Source organism: Trachypithecus francoisi, unplaced genomic scaffold (assembly GCF_009764315.1).
Source record: "Trachypithecus francoisi isolate TF-2019V2 unplaced genomic scaffold, Tfra_2.0 Lachesis_group6, whole genome shotgun sequence".
Lineage (NCBI taxonomy): Eukaryota > Metazoa > Chordata > Mammalia > Primates > Cercopithecidae > Trachypithecus > Trachypithecus francoisi.
Genome location: NW_022681471.1, coordinates 19119430 through 19140726, shown reverse-complemented (window position 1 = coordinate 19140726; position 21297 = coordinate 19119430). Strand labels below are relative to the sequence as shown.

Sequence of the window (21297 nt, the reverse complement as noted above, 5' to 3'; positions counted from 1 at the left end):
AATTGTCAGAAAAACTTGTACAGGAGTAAGCCCTCATTTACTGGAAATGCTGAAAAATAAAAAAAAACATACAGCCAGCTAGTCAAGAGAACCAATATAGAGTGGTTTTCTAGAAGCCTGGGTAAGAGTTTTAAGAATAGTTAAAAATCACTCAAACAACGTCCCATGTGTTAATTCCATTCTCACCAGACATCCTTTTAATTATTGTTATTATTTAGCTTCTCAAATTTTCATCCTGATAGAAAATTTGCTGACCAGAATCTGCAGAGTCAACTGACCAGAGCCTGCTGGCCTTCTTGGCAGTATTTTTCATGAAAAAAAAGAATAAGTTAGATTTAAATTTGGGTGTATAAGTGTTTTCTGGTCATCCTGCTGAGGTATTTTGACCATTCCTCCTCCTAATTTTAGGTCGGATGTGGACACTCGTGACACTAGATATACCAAGAGAATTTAAGAGAAATTTCATTACCCTGGGGACTAGTGGGGTTAAGTGAGGAGGGGTGAGTGCTGCAAACAGGTCTGGGCTGGTTTGAGAGAGGCAGAGGAAGTTGGATGGGCCTTTATAGCATATTGGAAGTGGGGCTGGTTAAAATGCCGCACAGGCTGTAGATTTGCAAGTTTTAAATTTCTCAGCTGCGCCAATTTTTGCTGCCAGTTTTAAATTTCCCGCCAATACCAAAGAAGGAGGCAGGCTGGAGAATTACAAGTTTTAAATTTCCTGCTAGAACCAAAAGCAGAGTCATGCGGGCTTTAGATTTCCTAGTGTTAAATCTACTGGCATCAAAGGAAAAGGTGCCCGGACTTTCTTATCACCCTGACTGGAAGCAGGGACCAAATATGCACGCCCCAAGATTTTGGGACTTTTCACTTTTTTGTTTATTTTGATTATTCTCTGTCTTCTCCTGTAAATCTTACTTTCAGGGTCAGAAGCAAATAGCTGTATCGATAAGAAAGAAGAAACTAGCTCAAATTAAAAAAAAACGGTAGGATTCAGTGACTGGATTTATGTGTGTGTTATGTGAGCCACACGATATTTTCAGTCTGGGCAACTCTTAAGAGATGAATCGGGTCAGGCATTACGCCTGTAATCCCAGCACTTTGGGAGGCCGAAGCAAGGGGATCACCTGAGGTGGGGAGTTTCAGACCAGCCTGACCAACATGGAGAAACTCCGTCTCTATTGAAAATACAAAATTAGCAGGGTGTGGTGGCGCATGCCTGTAATCCCAGCTACTCAGGAGGCTGAGGCAGGAGAATCGCTTGAGACCGGGAGGCGGAGGTTGCGGTGAGCCGAGATTGCGCCATTGGACTCCGGCCTGGGCAACAAGAGCGAAACTCCGTCTCAAAAAAAAAAAGAGAGAGAGAAATGAACCAGTACTGCTGTAAACCTTGCAGAGAAAGTTGGGAGAAGAAACTTTTACAGTTCAAAGCAAGTGTCTAGAAAATGTTTCTGTAAACAGTATTTTGGCAAGTGCTTTTCCTGTAAACGTATTTACAAGTTCCAGTGATTCTCCCGCCTCAGCCTCCCAAGTAGCTGGGATTACAGGCATGCACCACCACGCCCAGCTAATTTTGCATTTTTAGTAGAGATGGGGTTTCACTATGTTGGTCAGGCTAACTGGGCCTGACTGGGGCTCAGAGAAGGATGAGGGAAAAGAAGAGGAGGAAAGGGAGGTGGTCTCGAACTCTTCACCCCAGGTTGATCCACCCACCTCAGCCTCCCAAAGTTCTGGGGTTACAGGCATGAGCCACCGCACCCAGCCGTAAATGTATTTTTCCTTGGCATTTTTGTAACTGCTATAGGCATCCATATGGCAATTAGAAATAACAGACAAGCAAAACCATGTTTAAAACAAAACGTGTTAAAAATAACTAGTATTTTCAGACGTGTTTCAAGTACAGTATTTCTAAAAAACAATATATATATATATATATATTTTAACTTTAGCCCTCACACACGGAAGACCCGGAATTCATGTTTCTCTGTAGTCAGGTACAACGTGTTTTTTGGGATGACAACTCCAGGTTAAATAGAAGGTTTGCTTAAAATAGCTGCATCCACGCTGGTCAATTTCACTTGCTCGGCCCCCGTCGACGGTAAGTAAAGTAGCTGCACAAGTAACTACCAGCCGTCCGTGGGCGGTTAGAAAAGGCCCCGGATGTTCAGGGGGTGGAGTCGGCGTCTACCCATGAGGCAGCGCGCGCAGTTATATATTCCTTCCCCCCCGGCTGAGGCGCCGGTTCCGCGCTGGAAGTCTCTGCGGGAGTCGTTGTTGCTGAGGCTGTCGCCCGAGGTTTTCGCGCTCCTCCCTTTCCTCCTCCTCTTTCTCCTCCTCCTTATCCGAACCCCAGTCAGGCCGCTCTGCTCTGCTCTCGGTAAGCGGCCCCCGCCCCCGCCTGTGCCGCGCGGAAGCAGGCAGCAGCTCCCGCGCGGCCGAGGCAGCCTTCCCCAGAGGGCGGTTCTGAGGGCGGCGGGCTGAGGGTCTCTATGCCGGTGCGGATCGACGGGGGTGCGGGGGAGGGGACAGGCTTGGCGGCGTGGTAGCTGGTGGGCCACCATCTTGCGCCGGGCCCTGAAGGGGGAGGGTTTTCTGAAGGTAGAGCCTGGCGGCCCGCGGCGGGCAGTGGTTTCGCGGGCCGCGGCAGCTGCGGCAGCCTTCTCATCTCCTGAGTCCTGCCGGTCTGTTTCCAACCCGGTTTGGGCTTTTCTTTCTGGAGGCAACTCCCTTTTCGTCTTTTGTACGGTTGATACTGATGTTTGACGGAGACCCGCCCACCCTCAAGTCTCTTAAATCAAACGAAAAGAGACTTGAAGGGATTCTGAACTTTCAGGCGTCAGAGATCCTGTGACCCCTTCTTTCTGCCCAGGTTCCCCTCACACAGGACCGGTCATTCCATGCCCACAACCTTGTTCTGGCCAAAGGGACTTCCCTTCTCTGTCACAGAAATCGTGCCCCATTCCGTTATTGTCTAGAGGATAAGAGCCCTGAGGAGAAACGTGGAGTTAAATACACTATATTCTAACTAGGAGGTTTGCAGGTTTCACTTAAAGAGATGGAAAAAATTATGCTGAGGTATACTCCTGCTCTAGAGATGGAAGGAGTTCCTCTCAACTTCTGTCTGGTTTTAATGCTTTTTAAGGAGAAATTCGAGAGGAAAATGTCAAGTGAACCAGCTTCTGCAAGCATGGGAGACCTTCATCCAAGGGATTCTCTTTGTTTGGAAAGATTTGTTAGTTTGGTGGAGTTTTTTAAATCTGCGACCTTACATTTTTTTTACTATTGCTTTCAGGTTTGCACTATGAGTTGTAATGTCTTTTAGTGCCCCTAACATAAAATTGAAACCTAGAAGTAGAGTTTTAAACTGCAAAAGTCTCCTCTTAGTATTTGTGAGGTATCCTGGTTTGGGGGTTAGTGTGCAAACTTAATCTCCTTAAGCAGAAACTTTACTGAGCCTACAAAGGCACTGCTTTGCTTATGCAATTAGGGCTGTGTACCTTTGATGGTTCTACAGCAGCACAAATTCCATTATAATCGTATCTTGCATTTGTATATTTCATTGGTAGCACCCCTTTTGAGATGGGCTGTAGGGTGTTGATAGAACTGTTTGAAGATGAGGAAACAGCCTCAAGGACAGAACTTTACCGAGGTCATGTCCCTAGGAAGTGATGGAACCAATTCTTAAACCTAGGCTTTCTGACCTTCATCTAATGTTCAGTTTGCTATATTACGTCTCACTTTTTGTGAGAGTGAGGTGGTCACAGAGAATAAGCAAGGAGGCTCACTTAAAAATTTTAAGAAGTATTATTCAATTCCCTTTTCCTTTATATTTTTAAGGCTTCATTTTTTCTCAACTTTTTAATACTTTAATATTATTTCTAAGCATGTTGAAGAATTGAAGAATATCCTATTGAAAAAGTTCTTAGGTTGAATAACTCCAAGTCTCAGCTACTTGGTTTTCAGTGAGTTTGTCTTAGGTGAAGATTCAAAAAGATTTGATTTCCTCAGTAATTTTTTTTTTTCTTCTTTTTTTTTTTTTTTGGAGACGGAGTCTCGCACTGTCGCCCGGGCTGGAGTGCAGTGGTGCGATCTCAGCTCACTGCAACCTCTGCCTCCCGGGTTCAACCGATTCTGCTACCTCAGCCTCCCGAGTAGCTGGAGTTACAGGCGCCTGCCACCACGCCCGGCTAATTTTTGTAATTTTAATAGAGATGGGGTTTCACTATGTTGACCAGGCTGGTCTGGAACGCCTGACCTCGTGATCCACCTACCTCGGCCTCCCAAAGTGCTGGGATTACAGGAGTGAGCCACCGAGCCCAGCCTTCCTCAGTAATTTGAATCAAATATGTTTGTCTAGATTTTTCTTCCCAGTGCTCTGCACAATCAGAGAAACATCATTAGGAATGAACTGTAGAAATAACCCCTGAAAGTATAGTGTTCGTCTAGACTTTATTCTTTCGCTGCAAAGTAGTTTTCTTTTAAGGGTATATGTTTTTTCATTTTTTTGTTTCCTTTTTAATTTTTTATTGGCAAATGATTGCGTGTATTTATGGGGTGCAATGTGATGTTTTGATATGTATACATTATTGAAAGAGGCTAACATAGCCATCACCTTACCAACTTACCATTTTGTTATGAGAATGTTAAAAATCTATTTTAGCAATTTTGAAATATACCATACATTATTAGTATTAGCTGTGGTCACCTTGTAGTGCAATAGATAGCTAAAACTTATTCCTCCAGTCTAATTGAACTTTGTACTCTTGGATCAACATCTTTTCCCCATCTGTCCCACCCCCGAACTCCCAAGCCTCTGGTAACCATCTTTCTACTCAATGTTTCTATGAGATAAAGTTGTTTAGATTCCACATGTAAGTGAGATCATACAGTATTTTTCCCCAGAGACTGATAAGAGAATCCAGCTGCTTTTTATTAAGATAAATATTAAAGACATTTGCAAAAATGTAAATCCGTGTTACTTTTCTCATTAGATTTCTTTTTTAAGTTATTCTCATTAAAAGTATTTTTATTAACTTGTAATGGGCTTATAAATATTTTAAATAAAAACATTTGAAATCTGTCTCAGTTTCAATTTCTAATATGGGAAATATCAACACATACTGTCCATATAAACATAAAGCTCATTGGGGTTCTCATTAAGTTTTAAGTGAAAAGAAATCCTGGGACAAAAGGTTTTGAGAACTACTGATGTGATGCAATTTATTTATGATATGATTTTAATTGAGCTCTTTATGTGAACTAGATTTGTTTTAAGTGTTTGTACTCATCAACTTATGGTATGACTTCAGGTAAAGAAGGAGAAGTTGAGAAAAATAGTGCAAAGTACTGTTCAATAATATTTCCTGTGCTTTATTTAATGTTCACACTAGCGCTGCAAGGAAGGTATTACTGTTTTCGTTTTACAGATAGAAAAACTAAGGCTTACAGAGGTTAATTATACTTCTTATAGATTTGGCAGCCAGGAAGTGGTAGACCAGAAATTCCCACTCAGGTTTTCAGCCCCTGTGTCCAGTGTTCTCATCAATGCACTTACTTGACATTTTCCCTGGTGGATAAGTTTTACTCCTATAAAAAGCAAATTAACGGCCGGGCGCGGTGGCTCAAGCCTGTAATCCCAGCACTTTGGGAGGCCGAGACGGGCGGATCACGAGGTCAGGAGATCGAGACCATTCTGGCTAACACGGTGAAACCCCGTCTCTACTAAAAATACAAAAAACTAGCCGGGCGAGGTGGCGGGCGCCTGTAGTCCCAGCTACTCCGGAGGCTGAGACAGGAGAATGGCGTAAACCCGGGAGGCGGAGCTTGCAGTGAGCTGAGATCCGGCCACTGCACTCCAGCCTGGGTGGCAGAGCAAGACTCCGTCTCAAAAAAAAAAAAAAAAAGCAAATTAATTAATAATACATACTTCTTGAGGTTATTTTAGGAATTAGTGACTATAAAATATCTTATGAAACTTACATAAAGTATTTACTATACAGATTGGCTTCGAAAGGCCAGTAATTGTACATTCGTCTTTTCCACGTTATATCTTTTACATAGGAATTATAATAAAAGACTATGCCTATAAAGTCTTTACCCTGAATATAATACAAAACTTATTTGTAGAAGTATATTTTATTATAGTGCCCTATCCCAAAGCTGACATAAAATGTTTTAAAATATAGGCAAACTTTGCAAAGTATTATGCTAGTGAGTTTTAAATCTTAGTGTAAACCAGCTATTTTCTACAAATAGATGAAGTATGAAAATTAACAGAGACAAAAGTTGAAAACAAATAATTAGGATAAAAATAATAAAGTTATTAAATGTCTTCTCAAAATGTACCTGGACTTATGTGTTCAGCCTTTCAGAAAAAAAGATAATTTGCATAGTATAAAAACTTGGACAAAGAAAAGGTGAAGAGCCTCTATTTTGTTTCTGAATTGTATGTAATTTCTTCCCAAAACCTACTTTGAAAGTTTCAATCATTTAGATGCCGGCGAAATTGTCTAAGGAACCAAGATATAATCCAGTTTTCTTGGATTTCAGTACTATACCAATTCTTGTTATAAAAAAAAAAAATTTCACAGACACCCCTGAACTTCAAATGTTTGAAACATTCTCAGAGTTCTTACACAACCATAAAACAAAGCAGTCAAGTGAAACTACAAAATCATTGCCATTTGAATCAGTTTTCATATATTGAATATGTATTTTGCTGAGTCACTGCCTACTTGTATGGAGTTTTTCGTACCTACTTATATATACTATATATATACATTCCCTGCTTAATATATATAAATAATAGCAAGGTTTTTTATTTGAACCCTTTCAGTACCTTCATTTCTATAGCTAACGGTATTTTCATTGCCCTTCATTTAGTGCAAATGCGTCATTTAGTTATATAAGGTGGTCACCCAGGGAATCCCCAGAGCAGGCTCGTGTTAATTTTTTTAGATAGCAAAAGTCAGATAGCAAAACAAAAAGAATTATATTGTTATAGAACTTTCTTGCACAACCTGGAATACATCTATTTTCCTGAGAGGTCTGTTGATCCTGGTTTGAAAAAGAGGTAGTCCATTGATGAGTTTATTAATAGTTTTAAACACAGTTGCCGGAAACTTAGATCAAGTAGATTAAACCAAAAATAATTATTTTCTCTCTTAACTGAAAAGCTGTTGTGGATAATTTGCTGCAGGCATGGCTAGCTTCAGGTGTTTAAATGGTATCATCAGGACTTGAATGTTTACCTACTCTCCCTTTCTCTACTCAGAATCTTACAACTTTGCTATCTTTGTTAGGTTCTTTCTTTGGTACTTTTTCTCCACATCGCTCCCAAGCTTATATCCTACCAGCTGATTATTTTCTTTCTTTTTATCTTTTTTTTTTTTTTTAAGATGATGTCTCACTCTTGTCTCCCAGATTGGAGTGCAGTGGTATGATCTCGACTCACTGCAACCTCCAGTTCAAGCGATTCTCCTGCCTCAGCCTCCTGAGTAACTGAGATTACAGTCACTTGCCACCACGCCTGGCTAATTTTTGTAGTTTTAGTAGAGACAGGTTTCACCATGTTGGTCAGGCTGGTCTCGAACTCCTGACCTTGCGATCTGCCCTCCTCTGCCTCCTAAAGTGCTGGGATTACAGGCGTGAGCCACTGCGCCTGGCCTTATTATTTTCTTAATAGCATTATTGAGATACATTCATATAGCATACAATTCACTTATTTGAAGTGTGCATTCAGTGGTTTTAGTATATTCACAGTTGTGCAGCTAGCACCACAATTTTAGAACATTTTCATCACCCCAGTAAGAAACCCTGTACCCATTAACAGTCACTCCCCATTTCCCACCAACCCTCCCAACCATATGCAGCCACTACTCTACTTTCTGTCTATGGATTTGCCATTTCTAGACATTTCACACGAATGAAATCATACAATATATGGTCTTTTTGACTGTCTTCCTTCATTTAGTATAATGTTCTCAAGGCCCATTCGTATTATAACATTTATCAGTGCTTCATTTCTTTTTATTACCAAATAGTATTCAGTTGTATGGATATATCACATTTTGTTTATCCATTCCTGAGTTGATGGGTATTTGAGTTGTTTCCACTTTTTGTCTGTTGTGAATAATGCCACTGTGAACATTTGTGTGCGAATATTTGTGTGGACATATGTTTTCAATTGTCTCCAGGAGTGTAATTGTTGGGTCATATGATAACTCTGTTTAACTTCATGAGGAACTGCCAAAATGTTTTCCACAGTGGCTGCACCATTTCACATTCCCATCAGCAGTGTATGAGGGTTCCAATTTCTCTACATCCTTGCCAACACTTGTGATTATCTGTCTTTTAATTCTAGCCATCCTAGTGGGTGTAAAGTGACATCTATTAACTATTCAAGTGTTTTTTTATTGTGGCAAAATACATATACTATTTACCATTTTAACTATGTTAATCTATTATTTTTAACTTTTTGTAGAATAAACTCTTGTAAAACATAGTTGAGTTTTAGATACTTAAAAGCTGAAACCAAAAAATAACTAAATAGGAATTATTTATGCAGGCAGTCTTCAAAAAAATGAATGGGTTGTGTTCAGTAGGTGTTTCCTGAGTCAGTTATTCAGAATTCATTTTTTTCCCCCGGAAGAACAGTGTATTAAACATGGGTATAGTGTCTCCACCTGAATCAGTAGCTGAAATATGGAGTGTTCTTTCCTCTTGTGCCTATTTTGATGCCAACTCTGAGTTGCAGAACCTAGAGACCCTCCGGAGTTGCTATTATGGGAGCTCTAAGATGCCCGCTACATATATTTGCTGGATATTCCATTTCTCTGACAGCTTACTTAATCCCCCATACAATTCCTTCCCCTGCCACCAAAATTCTGATGTGGTGACTTTAGGGGTTTTTGTGATAGTTTTAGAAGGCTGCAGTCCTTCCCCAAAGGAATCCATGCAATTGTATGTATTTGTTTATTTTAAAAACTGGAACTAAGTATGGTAGTATTCTATTGACGTGTTGTCCCATAGAAATTCCATAGCTGCGTCATCCACTGCAGTAGCCGCTAACCACTTGTGGCTTTTGAGCACTATGAAATATGGCTAGTGACTGAGGAGCCTGGATTTTTATTTTTTAATTAAGTTGAAGTAGCCACATGTGGCTAGTGGCTAGTGGTTACCTCATTGGATAGCACAGCCTTGGACTGAAGTTATGGCTCTAATGGCATCCAGAGATTTCTGACTTTTTAGAGCGTTTATGAGCATACCAATTAAGACTTTGGTGGCTGCATTGAGCCTCAAAAGCTATCTCTATAGCCATAGGCAGTAATATGACTTGTTTATATAGTCTACTTGTATGTTTAGTAATCATTTTAGGATGGTTATGCTAATAAATATTTTATATGATCATTTAATTAAAGTGTTAAGCCAGGCACAGTGATGTTCACCTCTAGTCCTAGTTACTTGGGAGGATCAGTTGAGCCCAAGAGTTCAAGGCTGTGATATGCGATGATCAGTCATGCTTGTGAATGGCCGTGGCACTCCAGCCTGGGCAACATAGCGAGACCTTGTCTCTAAAAAATAAAAATAAAAAAAATGTAAAAAAAATGTGTTATATGAATCTCATAGGCTGTACAATTGTGACTTTAGAGAATTCTGTGCTCCTGGTAGCAATAGATCCTTAATGTTGAGGAAGAATTGTCATGTATTTACGTGACGTATGTATTACCTTAATTCTAATTTAGGAACAAGCACTAACTATCCAAGAAGTTGAGTTTGAAGAGATTTGAATAGTCAGACCTCAGAACTAGGGACATGTACCTAATTACAGAATTCACTAGAGAATCTTGTATTAGAAATCCAAACGTTTATACAAGTAACTTATTCTGGAGTTAAAGTAATATTTTCCCCTTTGGTCTAATTCAGTCCAAATAATTTGGAATTAGGGAAAGTTTGCTTTTGCCAGTTGGAAGATAAAGACAAATGTGGAGACTGAATTAGCTTTGTATATCCTACTTCAGATTTCTGATGTTTGATTTTTACCTTTTTTGTTTTATAACTGAAATAGTATTTTAAAAGTGTGTATTCTGTATGTAGAATATATGATATGTGCAGTGCACGAGAACTCAGGATACAAATTCCCGTTTTAGAAAACAATTCAATTTTTTTTGATAATGTTAACGGCTTTTTGAAAATCCTGAAGAATCGTAGACAGATTGTAAACTTCTGAAGGCAAGGACTATGACTTATTCATCTTCGTATTTCCCTAGAGCCTAGCACAGTACTCTGAGCACAAAAGGCAATGAGCAGTTACTTTCTAGTGAATTGTTCTGTTATGCAATTTATCCAATTTTCTGTTACTTTTCGGTTCAGAGTTGATTCAAAAAACTAAAAATATCTAAATGTATGTGTTTTCTTATAGTAATAATATTTCTGAAACGTGAATAGGAATCAGTTAAAGATTAATGTCACTTAGCATTTCAGAATTCAGATTTACTAAAACATATATTACAGGATAATTACTCATTATACTCATTAAGGTAAAGATGCCTTTTGAAGTTTATTTGTAATCTGATAACTCCGATTTCTTCAAGTAGTAAATTACAGAATTCTGTACGTTAAATGTATTCATTTGGGAATGAACCAGTTACAGAAAATGAATTACCTGGGTGTATCAAACATATCAAACTCAAAAGGTGGGCTTTTGTAGGAGAAAGAGACTAAATTAGTGTGCATTTAATTTAACAAAATCCACACTAGTAGTAGACATCTTCATTTTAGAGGGTGGAAAACTGAGACCTGGCTTACTATCTTGTCTGGAGTCATATGGTGAGTGTGCTAGAGATCAAAATTAGACCCAAAGATTTTGGATCTCAGGTTTCATGTTTTAGTACTTGGTATCACTTAAAGTGACTCATAACATTGATTGATGTCATGTGTTGGTACTTAGGTGACCTTGCAACTTCATGGATGACAACAAACCTTTTCAACCAAAAAGTAAGTATTTCCGTTGTAGTTGATACTAATAGGCATGGTTTTTGTACTGTAAACCTTTCAAAACAAAAGATTAGAGACAGAAATGGGCACATTTTCTTAAAAACAATTATTTATTTATTTATTTATATATTTTTTGAGACAGAGTCTCGCTCTGTCGCCCAGGCTGGAGTGCAGTGGCGCGATCTTGGCTCACTGCAAGCTCCACCTCCTGGGTTCACGCCATTCTTCCACCTCAGCCTCCTGAGTAGCTGCGACTACAGATGCCCACCACAACGCCTGGCTGATTTTTGTATTTTTAGTAGAGACAGGGTTTCACCGTGTTAGCCAGGATGGTCTCGATCTCCTGATCTCGTGATCCACCTGCCTCGGCCTCCCAAAGTGCTGGGATTACAGGCATGAGCCACCGCACCTGGCCTGTTTGTTTATTTTTAAGACATTCTCACTCTGTCACCCAGGCTGGAGTGCAGTGGCATGATCTCGGCTCACAGCAATCTCCGCTGCACAGGTTCAATCTGTTCTCATGCCTCAGCCTCCCAAACAGCTTGGATTACAGGCATCCGCCACCACACCTGGCTAATTTTTGTATTTTTAGTAGAGATGGGGTTTCACCATGTTGGCCAGGGTGGTCTCGAACTGACTGACTGATCCACCCACATTGTTCTCCCAAAGTGCTGGGATAATAGGCGTGAGTCACTGTGCCTGGCCAAAACAAATACTTGTTAAAGTAATACATAGTCCTAGTTTAAAAAAAAATACAGTAAACATGTTGGTAATAGATATGAAATGTTTCCTTCTCATCCCCAGAGATAACTACTGTTGTAGGTTGAGTATACATAATCACAAACTTTTTTCTATGCATAGACAAAAAATAATTTCTAAATAAGATCATACTATATATGCTATTATGTGCCTTTTAAAAATTTTTGCTCAGTAGTATATCTTGAAATTAACAGTGGCAGAACTCAGTTAAAAAGCATAGGGAAGACCTATTATTTGTTCCCATAATATCATCACAGTGGTATCAACATGAATGTAAATTTTTTTTAATTATCAGTATATATGAGTCTCCCTTACTTCTTTAAATCTGACATTGCCTGGGTTTACCTAGTTCTTACCCCATAGATAATCATATGTTAAGTACCTACTACGTATCCAATACACTACTGTGTGTAGGAGGAAATAGAAAGAAAGTATGTTCTTCACTCTCCAGGAGCTTACTTTGGAGTTGAACATGTATAATTAAGACACACTAAGAAGTAGTAGGCAGTTTGAGATCATATATATTAAATCTTGAATTTCTTAGCACAGACTGTCAGTGCAGTAAGGTTAAAGAAAAACAAGTCTGATGGTTTGCTGAGGAAGTTATAATTGAACTAAGAGTTGGGAAGGGGCAAGGAATCAATTTGAAGTTAGATACTTATTAATATGGCATTTTCCTGAATCTCTGTTACCACTTCTATTAGGTAGATATTGTGCTCATGTTAGAGGTGAGAAAATAGGTTCAAGTAATTTCTCCAGAGTCACATAATTAGAAATGGTGCAATGAGGATTTGAACTATTCAATTTGATGTCAAGTCCATGCTCTTTCCACTATACTCGAATGATGTGGACAGTATAAGGTAAGGAGAAAGGATATTCCAGGTGGAGGAAGCCGTACGAATGAGGACTTCAGGGGGCACAATGAGTGCGGTATTTTCAAGTATTCAGAATATACAAATACTGAAATATGAATTAATACTTTTAATTGTCTGACTTAGAACATTCTATATGTTTTTTTGAGGTGGTGTTTGGAATAAAAGGGTCAGTTCATAATATTGGTTACTTTTGGGAGAATGTGAAGATTTTTTGTTTTGCGGGTTTCTTTGTTTGGTAGGCAGACTACTGAACATGAAACAGTGTTATGCCAAGCCATGATATCTGGCATATCTGTATAGAAGAGGAAATCAAAATGTTTTAAAAGAATGGAACCAATTTGTTAAGAGGTTTTGTTTGTGTCCTATCCTCAAATCATTGTTTTCAAGTTTTACATGTTAAGGCCATGCTAAAGGATGGTCTTAATTTTTGAGTCAAAAGTAGAAATGGCGTTATTTTAGTATAGTAAAATTACTGTTAGGAATGACTGCACTTGAAAAACAAAGATATCATTGTTTAAACCAGAACCCTGAAATTGTTTTATATTGTTTCTATTTATTTATAGTTGTCCCCCACAGTCCACATGTCTCTCCATCACTTATATACATTCCCATTTTTATTATTTATTTATTTTTTATTTTTTGGAGACAGAGTCTAGCATTGTGGCCCAGACTGGAGAGCAGTGGTGCCATCTCTGCTCACTGCAACCTCTGCCACTCAGGATCAAGTGATTCTCCTGCCTCAGCCTCCCAAGTAGCTGGGATTGCAGGTGTGCCCCACCGCTCCCGGCTAATTTTTGTAATTTTAGTAGAGACAAGGTTTCGCCATGTTAGCAAGGCTGGTCTCAAACTCCTGGCCTTATCTCAGTCTACCAAAGTGCTGGGATTAAAGATGTGAGCCACCATGCCCAGACTCTATTGCTGTTATGTTAGTTTACATCTCCACTACTTTTTAACCTAAACAATACATGATCTTTTTTTAAAGTCAAACTAACTTGAAAAGACTTTTAAGTTACATAAGCACTGTCTCTTGAAGGGAGGGAGTGAAGGAGAGAGAGAGAGAGAGAGAGGTAGAGATAGGTGTGTATGTGTGAGCGCATGCACGTACCTATATCCTCCCTGTTTTTCAAGCTAAAAAATTGAAAAGCATGTACTTTCAGTTGTATAGCTGTTTTTCTAATACTTACTTCCACATTTCTCAATTTTTAAAACTCATGTACATACAGTTGTCTCTTGAATCATCATGTTTTGCCATTACCTAGTGATTTTCTATCAAGGAAGATGAGGATTTTAGTTTTCTTAAAACTTTTTCTTCCTTTTAAGCATCTCTCAATATAGTTATATCTTAATTTTTGAGTAAATCATATTCGATGATTTTATGATGACCATAATACTGTTCACAGGTGAGCGTGGTACTGTATTAATGTATTATGATGGATACATTTCCTTTTCTGTTTTTATATATTGCTCAATTAAAATTTTCGTTTTATAAGTTAGCAAAGTTTATTAAAACCTGTAGCCACTCACACCCTTCCAGAGCCTTTTTTCTTTTTTTATTTTCTGAGACAGAGTCTCACGCTGTTGCCCAGGCTGGAGTGCAGTGGCGTGATCTCAACTTACTGCACTCCCGGGTTCCAGCAATTCTCCTGCCTCAGCCTCCCTTCTAGCTGGGATTAAAGGCGTGCGCCACCATGCGCTGCAAATTTTTGTATTTTTGTTTTCAGTAGAGACAGGATTTTGCCATGTGGACCACGCTGGTCTCACACTCCTGACCTCAAGTGATCTGCCCGCCTCAGCCTCCCAAAATGCTGGGATTAAGGTCGTGAGCTACCACGCCCTGTCACTTCCTAGTCCCCTTTTTTTCTTGAGATAAAGTCTCCCAGTCACCCAGACTGGAGTGCAGTGGCGCGATCTTGGCTCACTGCACCTCCCACTCCCAGGTTCCAGCGATTCTCATGCCTCTGCCTCCCGTGTAGCTGGGAATACAGGCGTACGCCACCACCACACCTGGCCCCATGGCCTCTTAATTCACTTTTCCTACACTGTGAAACTTGTCAGGTAATCTAACAATTTAATGTTTAGTATTTTAATAATATTTGGGGGGATTGGCAGGTTCCTGGGAGTGAGTAGTATTCTCCTGCACTACTCTGGCTTGTTGCTCTGTAGGCCTACTGCACAGCTATTGTCCTGGGACTTTCTTTTGTTTTTGTATTGTGCTGAATGTCAGATTTTCTGCATACTGTGTCATTCTCCTTAAGTCTTGTTTTGGTGGATTCTTACTGAGAAAGGGTGAATGAGAGGGATTTGTTGTATAATATTGCTGGTCTGTATTCTTTTTTTTTTTCTTTTTTTTTTTGGAGATACGCCCTTACTCTGTTGCCTAGATTGGAGTGCAGTGGTACCTTCATGGCTCACTGCAGCCCCCACCTCCTGGGGCTCAGGTGATTTTCCCACCTCAGCTTTCTGAGTAGCTGGGGCTAGAGGTGCATGTCACCATGCCTGGCTAAGCTGTTCTTTATTCTTGTTTGTTTGTTTGTTTGTTTGAGACAGAGTCTCACTCCATCACCCAGGCTAGAGTGCAGTGGCAGGGCCCAGTCTCGGCTTACTGCAACCACCGGCTCCCGGGTTGAGGCAATTCTTGTGCCTCTGCCCCCAAGCAGCTAGAATTACAGGTGCGCACCACTGTGCCCAGTTAATTTTTGTATTTTTGGTAGGTACGGGGTCTTACCATGTTATCCAGGCTGGTCTCGAACTCCTGGCCTCAAGTGATCCACCTGCCTCGGCCTCCCAAAGTGCTGGGATTACAGGCCTGGGCCACCGCACCCAGCCACCTGGCAATTTCCAGTATTCTGAAATTTCATGTGTCTTTCTAGTGTAGTTTTTATTCTTGATCATCATGCTGACTGCTAGTGGGCCCTTTTGATTCTGTAGATTTGTATCCATGAGAACTGGGAATTTTTCTTGTATTTTCCTTTGATTACTTCTCCTCTCCTTTGTGTCTTACTTTTGTTTTTCCTGGAACTTTTGTTAGGTACATTTTATACCTTTGAAATTGATTTTTCTACCAATCTTGTTTTCTGTGTTTAATATATGTTTTTTTTGTCTTTTGGCTTCACATTTATTCAACTTTGACATTTGACTTTTTTTTTTTTTTTTTTTACTTAATTTTGGCTGTCTTTATATAATATTGTTGTCTTATCTCTCTAAAGATGCTAATTATATCCTGTTGTCTCTTGCTCTCTGTATTATCTCTGTCTTTTTTTAACTTTTAAGTTCAGGGATACATGTGCAGGTTTGTTATGGGTACACTCATGTCTTGGGGGTTTATTGTATAGGTTATTTCACCACTCAGGTATTAAGCCTAGTACGCATGAGTTATTTTTCCTAATCTTCTCCGTCCTTCCACCCTCAAGTAGGCCCCCAGCATCTGTTGTTCCCCTCTGTATGTCTGTGTGTTCTCATCATTTAGCACCCACTTATAAGTGAGAACAAGTGGTATTAGGTTTTCTGTTCCTGCATTAGTTTGCTAAGGATAATGGCCTCCAGCTCCATCCATGTTCCTGCAAAGGACATGACCTTGTTCTTTTTTATGGCTACAAAGTACTCCATGGTGTATATGTACCGCATTTTCTTCATCCAGTCTACCATTGATGGGCACTTGGGTGGATTCCATGTCTTTGCTCCTGTGAATAGTGCTGCAGTGAACATATGTATACATGTGTCTTTTTGATAGAGCAGTTTACATTCCTTTGGGTATATACCTAGTAATAGAATTGCTGGGTCTGATGGTAGTTATGTTTTTAACTCTTTGAGGAATCACCACACTGTCCTCCACAGTGGTTGAACTAATTTACACTCCCACCAACACTGTATAAATGTTCCTTTTTCTGTGCACCCTCCCCAGCGTCTGTTTTTTTTTGACTTTTGAATAATAGCCATTCTGACAGGTGAGAGATTATATCTCAGTGTGGTTTTGATTTGCATTTCTTTAATGATCAGTGATGTTGTGCTTTTTTTTAAATATGCTTGTTGGCTACATGTATGTCTTCTTCTGATAAGTGTCTGTTCATATGCACTGCCAACTTTTTAATGGGGTTGTTTGCTTTTTATGTTATAAATTTGTTTAAGTTCCTTATATATGCTGGATATTAGCCCTTTGTCAGATGCATAGTTTGCAAAATTTTTCTCCTATTTATAGGTTGTTTACTCTGTCTATAGTTTCTTTTGCTGTGCAGAAGCTCTTTTGTTTAATTAGAGCCCATTTGTCAATTTTGGCTTTTGTCATAATTACCTTTGATGTCTTTGTCATGAAGTCTTTGCCCATTCCTACGTCCAGAATGGTATTGCCTGGGTTGTCTTCCAGGGTTTTTATAGTTTTGGGTTTTACATTGAAGTCTTTGATCCATCTTGAGTTGATTTTTGTTTATGGTGTAAAGAAGGGGTCCAGTTTCAGTCTCTTGCGTATGGCTAGCCAGTTATCCTGGCACCATTTATTGAATAGGGAGTCCTTTCCCCCATTGTGTGTTTTTGTCAGTTTTGTCGAACATCAGATGGTTGTAGGTGTGTGGCCTTATTTCTTTCTGGGCTCTCTATTCTGTTCCATTGGTTTATATATGTGTTTCTGTACCAGGACCATGCTGTTGTGGTTATTGTAGCCCTGTACGGTTTGAAGGCAGGTAGCATGATGCCTTCATCTTTGTTCTTTGTGCTTAGGTTTGCCTTGGCTGTCCAGGCCTTTTTTTGGTTCCTTATGAATTTTAAAATAACTTTTTTTTGTTCTGTGAAGAATGTCGTCGGTAGTTTGATAGGCATATCATTGAATCTATAAATTGCTTTGGGCAGTATGCCATTTTAACAATATTGATTCTTCCTATTAATGAGCATAGAATGTTTTTCCATGTGTTTGTGTCATCTCTGATTTCTTTCGGCAGTGTTTTGTAATTCTCATTGAAGAGATTCTTTAACCTCCCTGGTTGGCTCTATTCCTAGGTATTTTATTCTTTTTGTGGCTATTGTGAATGGGATTGTGTTCCTGATTTGGCACTTGGCTTGACTGTTGTTGGTGTATAGGAATGCCGGTGATTTTTGTACGTTGATTTTGTATCCTGAGACTTTGCTGAAGGTGTTTATCAGTTTAAGGCACTTTTGGGCTGAGACTACGAGGTTTTCTAGATAGTGGCTCATGCTATCTGCAAACAGGGGTAGTTTGACTTCTTGTCTTCCTATTTGGATGCCATCTATTTCTTTCTCTTGCCTGATTGTGGGACTTCCAATACTGTGTTGAATAGGAACGATGAGAGAGAGAGCATCCTTGTCTTGTGCTGGTTTTCCAGGGGAATGCTTCCAGCTTGTGCCCATTCCATATGATGTTGCCTGTGGGGTTGTCATAGATGGCCATTATTATTTTGAGATGTTCCTTCAATACCTAGTTTATTGAGATTTTTTTGTTTGTTTTTGTTTTTTGTTTTTTGTTTTGAGGCAGAGTCTCACTCTGTCGCCAGGCTGGAGTGCAGTGGCACAAACTTGGCTCACTGCAACCTCCGCCTCCCGGGTTCAAGCCATTCTCCTGCCTCAGCCTCCCAAGTAGCTGGGACTGCAGGCATGCGCCACCACGCCCAGTTAATTTTTGTATTTTTAGTAGAGATGGGGTTTCACCATATTGGCCAGGATGGTCTCGATCTTTTGACCTCGTGATCCACCCGCCTCGGCCTTCCAAATTGCGGGATTACAGGCCTGAGCCACCACACCTGGCCGTTTATTGAGAATTTTTAACACGAAGAGGTGTTGAATTTTATTGATAGCCTTTACTATGTCTATTGAGATAATCAGATAGTTTTTGTCCTTAGTTCTGTTTATGTGATGAATCACATTTACTGATTTGCATGTGTTGAACGAACCCTGCATCCCAGGGATAAAGCCTACGGGATAGTAGTAGATAAGCTTTTTGATGCGCTGCTGTATTTGGTTTGCCAGTATTTTGTTGAGGATTTTTGCATTCATATTCATCAAAGATGTTGGCATGAAAGCTTTTTGGTTTTTTGATTATTGGTTTTTTCGTTTTTCGTTTTTCTTTTTTTTCTGAGACGGTGTCTCACTCTGCTGCCCAGGCTGTAGTGCAGTGGCACGATCTCATCTCACTGCAACCTCCGCCTCCTGGGTTCAAGCAATTCCCCTGCCCCAGCCTCCCAAATAGTTGGGCTTACAGCTATGCACCATCATACCTGGCTAGTTTTGTATTTTTAGTAGAGATAGGGTTTCACCATGTTGGCCAGGCTGGTCTTGAACTCCTGGCATCAAGTGATCCGCCCACCCCGGCCTCCCAGAGTGCCGAGATTAAGGTTGTGAGCCCCTGCGCCTGGCTCCTTCTGTCACCTCTGTGTGTGTGTGTGTGTGTGTGTGTGTGTGTGTTTCACACGAAGTCTAGCGCTGCCTCCCAGGCTGGAGTGCAGTGTTTGCACCTCCCCTTCCTGGGTTCCAGAGATTCTCATTCTCTTCCTGGGTTCCAGAGATTCTCATTCCTTAGCCTCCTGGGCAGCTGGGACTACAGACATGCACCACTACCATGCCCGGCCCCATGGCCTCTTAATTCACTTATCCTACACTGTGAAACTTGTCAGGTTATCTAACAATTTAATGCTTAATATTTTGGAAGTTTGTCAAGTCTCCTGGAAGTGATATTCTCCTGCACTGCTCTGGCTGTTTGCGCTGTAGGCCTACTGCACAGCTGTTGTCCTGGGACTTTCTTTTGTTTTTGTATTGTGCCGAATGTCAGATTTTCTGCATCCTGCATTGTCCTCCTCCTTAAGTCTTGTTTTGGTGGATTCTTCCTGAGAAAGAAAGGGTGAATGAGAGGGAAATGTTGTATAATATTGCTGGTCTTTATTCTTCCTTTTATTTTTTTCTGACAGGTCCTTTATCTTGCCTAGACTGGAGTGCAGTGGTGCCGTCATGGCTCACTGCATCCCCAACCTCCTGGGGCTCAGGTGATTCTCCCACCTCAGCGTTCTGAGTAGCTGGGACAGAAGTACTTGCCATCATGCCTGACTAAGCTGTTGTGTTTTTTTTTGTTTTTTGTTTTTTTTTTCTTTTTGAGACTCAGTCTTACTCTGTTGCACAGGCTAGAGTACAGTGGTGTGATTTCATCTCACTGCAACCTCTGCCTCTTGGGTTCAAGTGATTCTTCTGCCTCTGACTCCCAAGTAGCTGGGATTACAGGCATTCGCCATCACCCTGGCTAATTTTGTATTTTAGTAGAGATGGGGTTTCACCATGTTACCCAGGCTGGTCTCGAACTCTTGACCTCAAGTTAACCGCCCACCTCGACTTTCCAGAGTGTTGGGATTACAGGTATGAGCCACCGCGTGCAGCCAAGTTTTTTTGTTGTTTCTCTTCCAGGTTTTGTTATCAGGACAATGCTGGCCTCATAGAATGAGTTAGGAAGGACTTTCAGTAGAAATAGTACCAGCTCTTCTTTGTACATCTTGTAGAATTCAAGTGTGAATTCATCTGGTCCTCACCTTTTTTTTTATTGGTAGGCTCTTTTTACTGGTTCAATTTCAGAGCTCGTTATTATTCTGTTCAGGGATTCAGTTTATTTCTGGTTCAGTCTGGGGAGAGTGAATGTGTCCAGAAATTTATTCGTTTTTTCTGGATTTTGTAGTTGGTGTCCATAGAGGTGTTCATAATATTGTCTGATGTTTATTTGTATTTTTCTGGGTTCAGTTGTAACATCTCCTTTGTTGTTTCTTATTGTGTTTATTTGGGTCTTCTCTCTTCTGTATTAGTCTAGCTAGTGGCCTGTTTTATTAATTTTTTCAAAAAAACAGCTACCGGATTTATTGATCTTTTGAATGGTTTTTCTTTTCTCAGTCTCCTTCAGTTCAGCTCTGAGTTTGGGCATTTCTTGTCTTCTCTGTCAGCTTTGGGATTGGTTTGCTCTTCTTGGTTCTCTAGTTCTTTTTGTTGTCATGGTAGGATGTTAAATTGAGATGTCTTTTTGATGTGGGTGTTTAGTGGTCTCTTTACATAATCCCGTACTTCTCAGAAGTCTTGTTTGTTCCTTTTCATTCTTTTTCCCCTATATTTTTTTGGCTGTCTTAGAAAGCCAGTCTTCAAGCTCTGAGATTCTTTCCTCTGCTTGTTCTATTCTGCTATTAATACTTGTGATTGCATTTTGAAATTCTTGTATGTTATTCAGCTCTATCAGGTCAGTTGTGTTCTTTTCTATACTGGCTATTTTGTCTGTCAGCTCCTGTATTGTTTTATTATGATTCTTAGCTTTCTTGGATTAGGTTTCAGTGTACTCCTGCATCTCAATGACCTTTATACCTGTTCATATTCTGAATTCTTTTTTCTGTCCTTTCAGCCATCTCAGCCCCCTTCAGAACCCTTGGTGGAGAGCTAGTGTGGTTATTTGGAGGAAAGAAGGCACTCTGGCTTTTTGAGTTGTCAGAGTTCTTTTGCTGGTTCTTTCTCTTGTGGGCTTATGTTCCTTCAGTCTTTGAAGTCGCTGTCCTTTGGATTTTTTTTTTTTTCTTCTATCTGATGACCTTAGGAGTTTGATTGTGGTATAAGGTAGATTGAGTCAACTGGCTTCATTTCTAGATTTTAGGGGGCCAAGGCTCAGCTTACAACTCCTGGAGTGCATGCTCTAATTTTGCAGGACTGATACTGG

The 21297-nt window shown here is 40.1% G+C and overlaps 1 protein-coding gene across 2 annotated transcripts in view; it reads left to right on the top strand.

Annotated features, from left to right (window-relative positions):
* Positions 1-2186: 2186 nt before the first annotated feature.
* The window catches only part of ZNF280C (zinc finger protein 280C), a 67722-nt gene continuing 48611 nt past the window's right edge, over positions 2187-21297 (top strand). The window contains exons 1-2 of one of the 2 annotated variants that reach the window (XM_033201225.1): positions 2187-2374; positions 10946-10992. In XM_033201225.1, the coding sequence (XP_033057116.1) occupies positions 10962-10992 (31 nt within the window). In that variant the 5' untranslated portion in view covers positions 2187-2374; positions 10946-10961. Of the gene's footprint in view, positions 2375-10945; positions 10997-21297 lie in introns of both variants that reach the window. The other variant, XM_033201226.1, reaches the window with a different exon arrangement.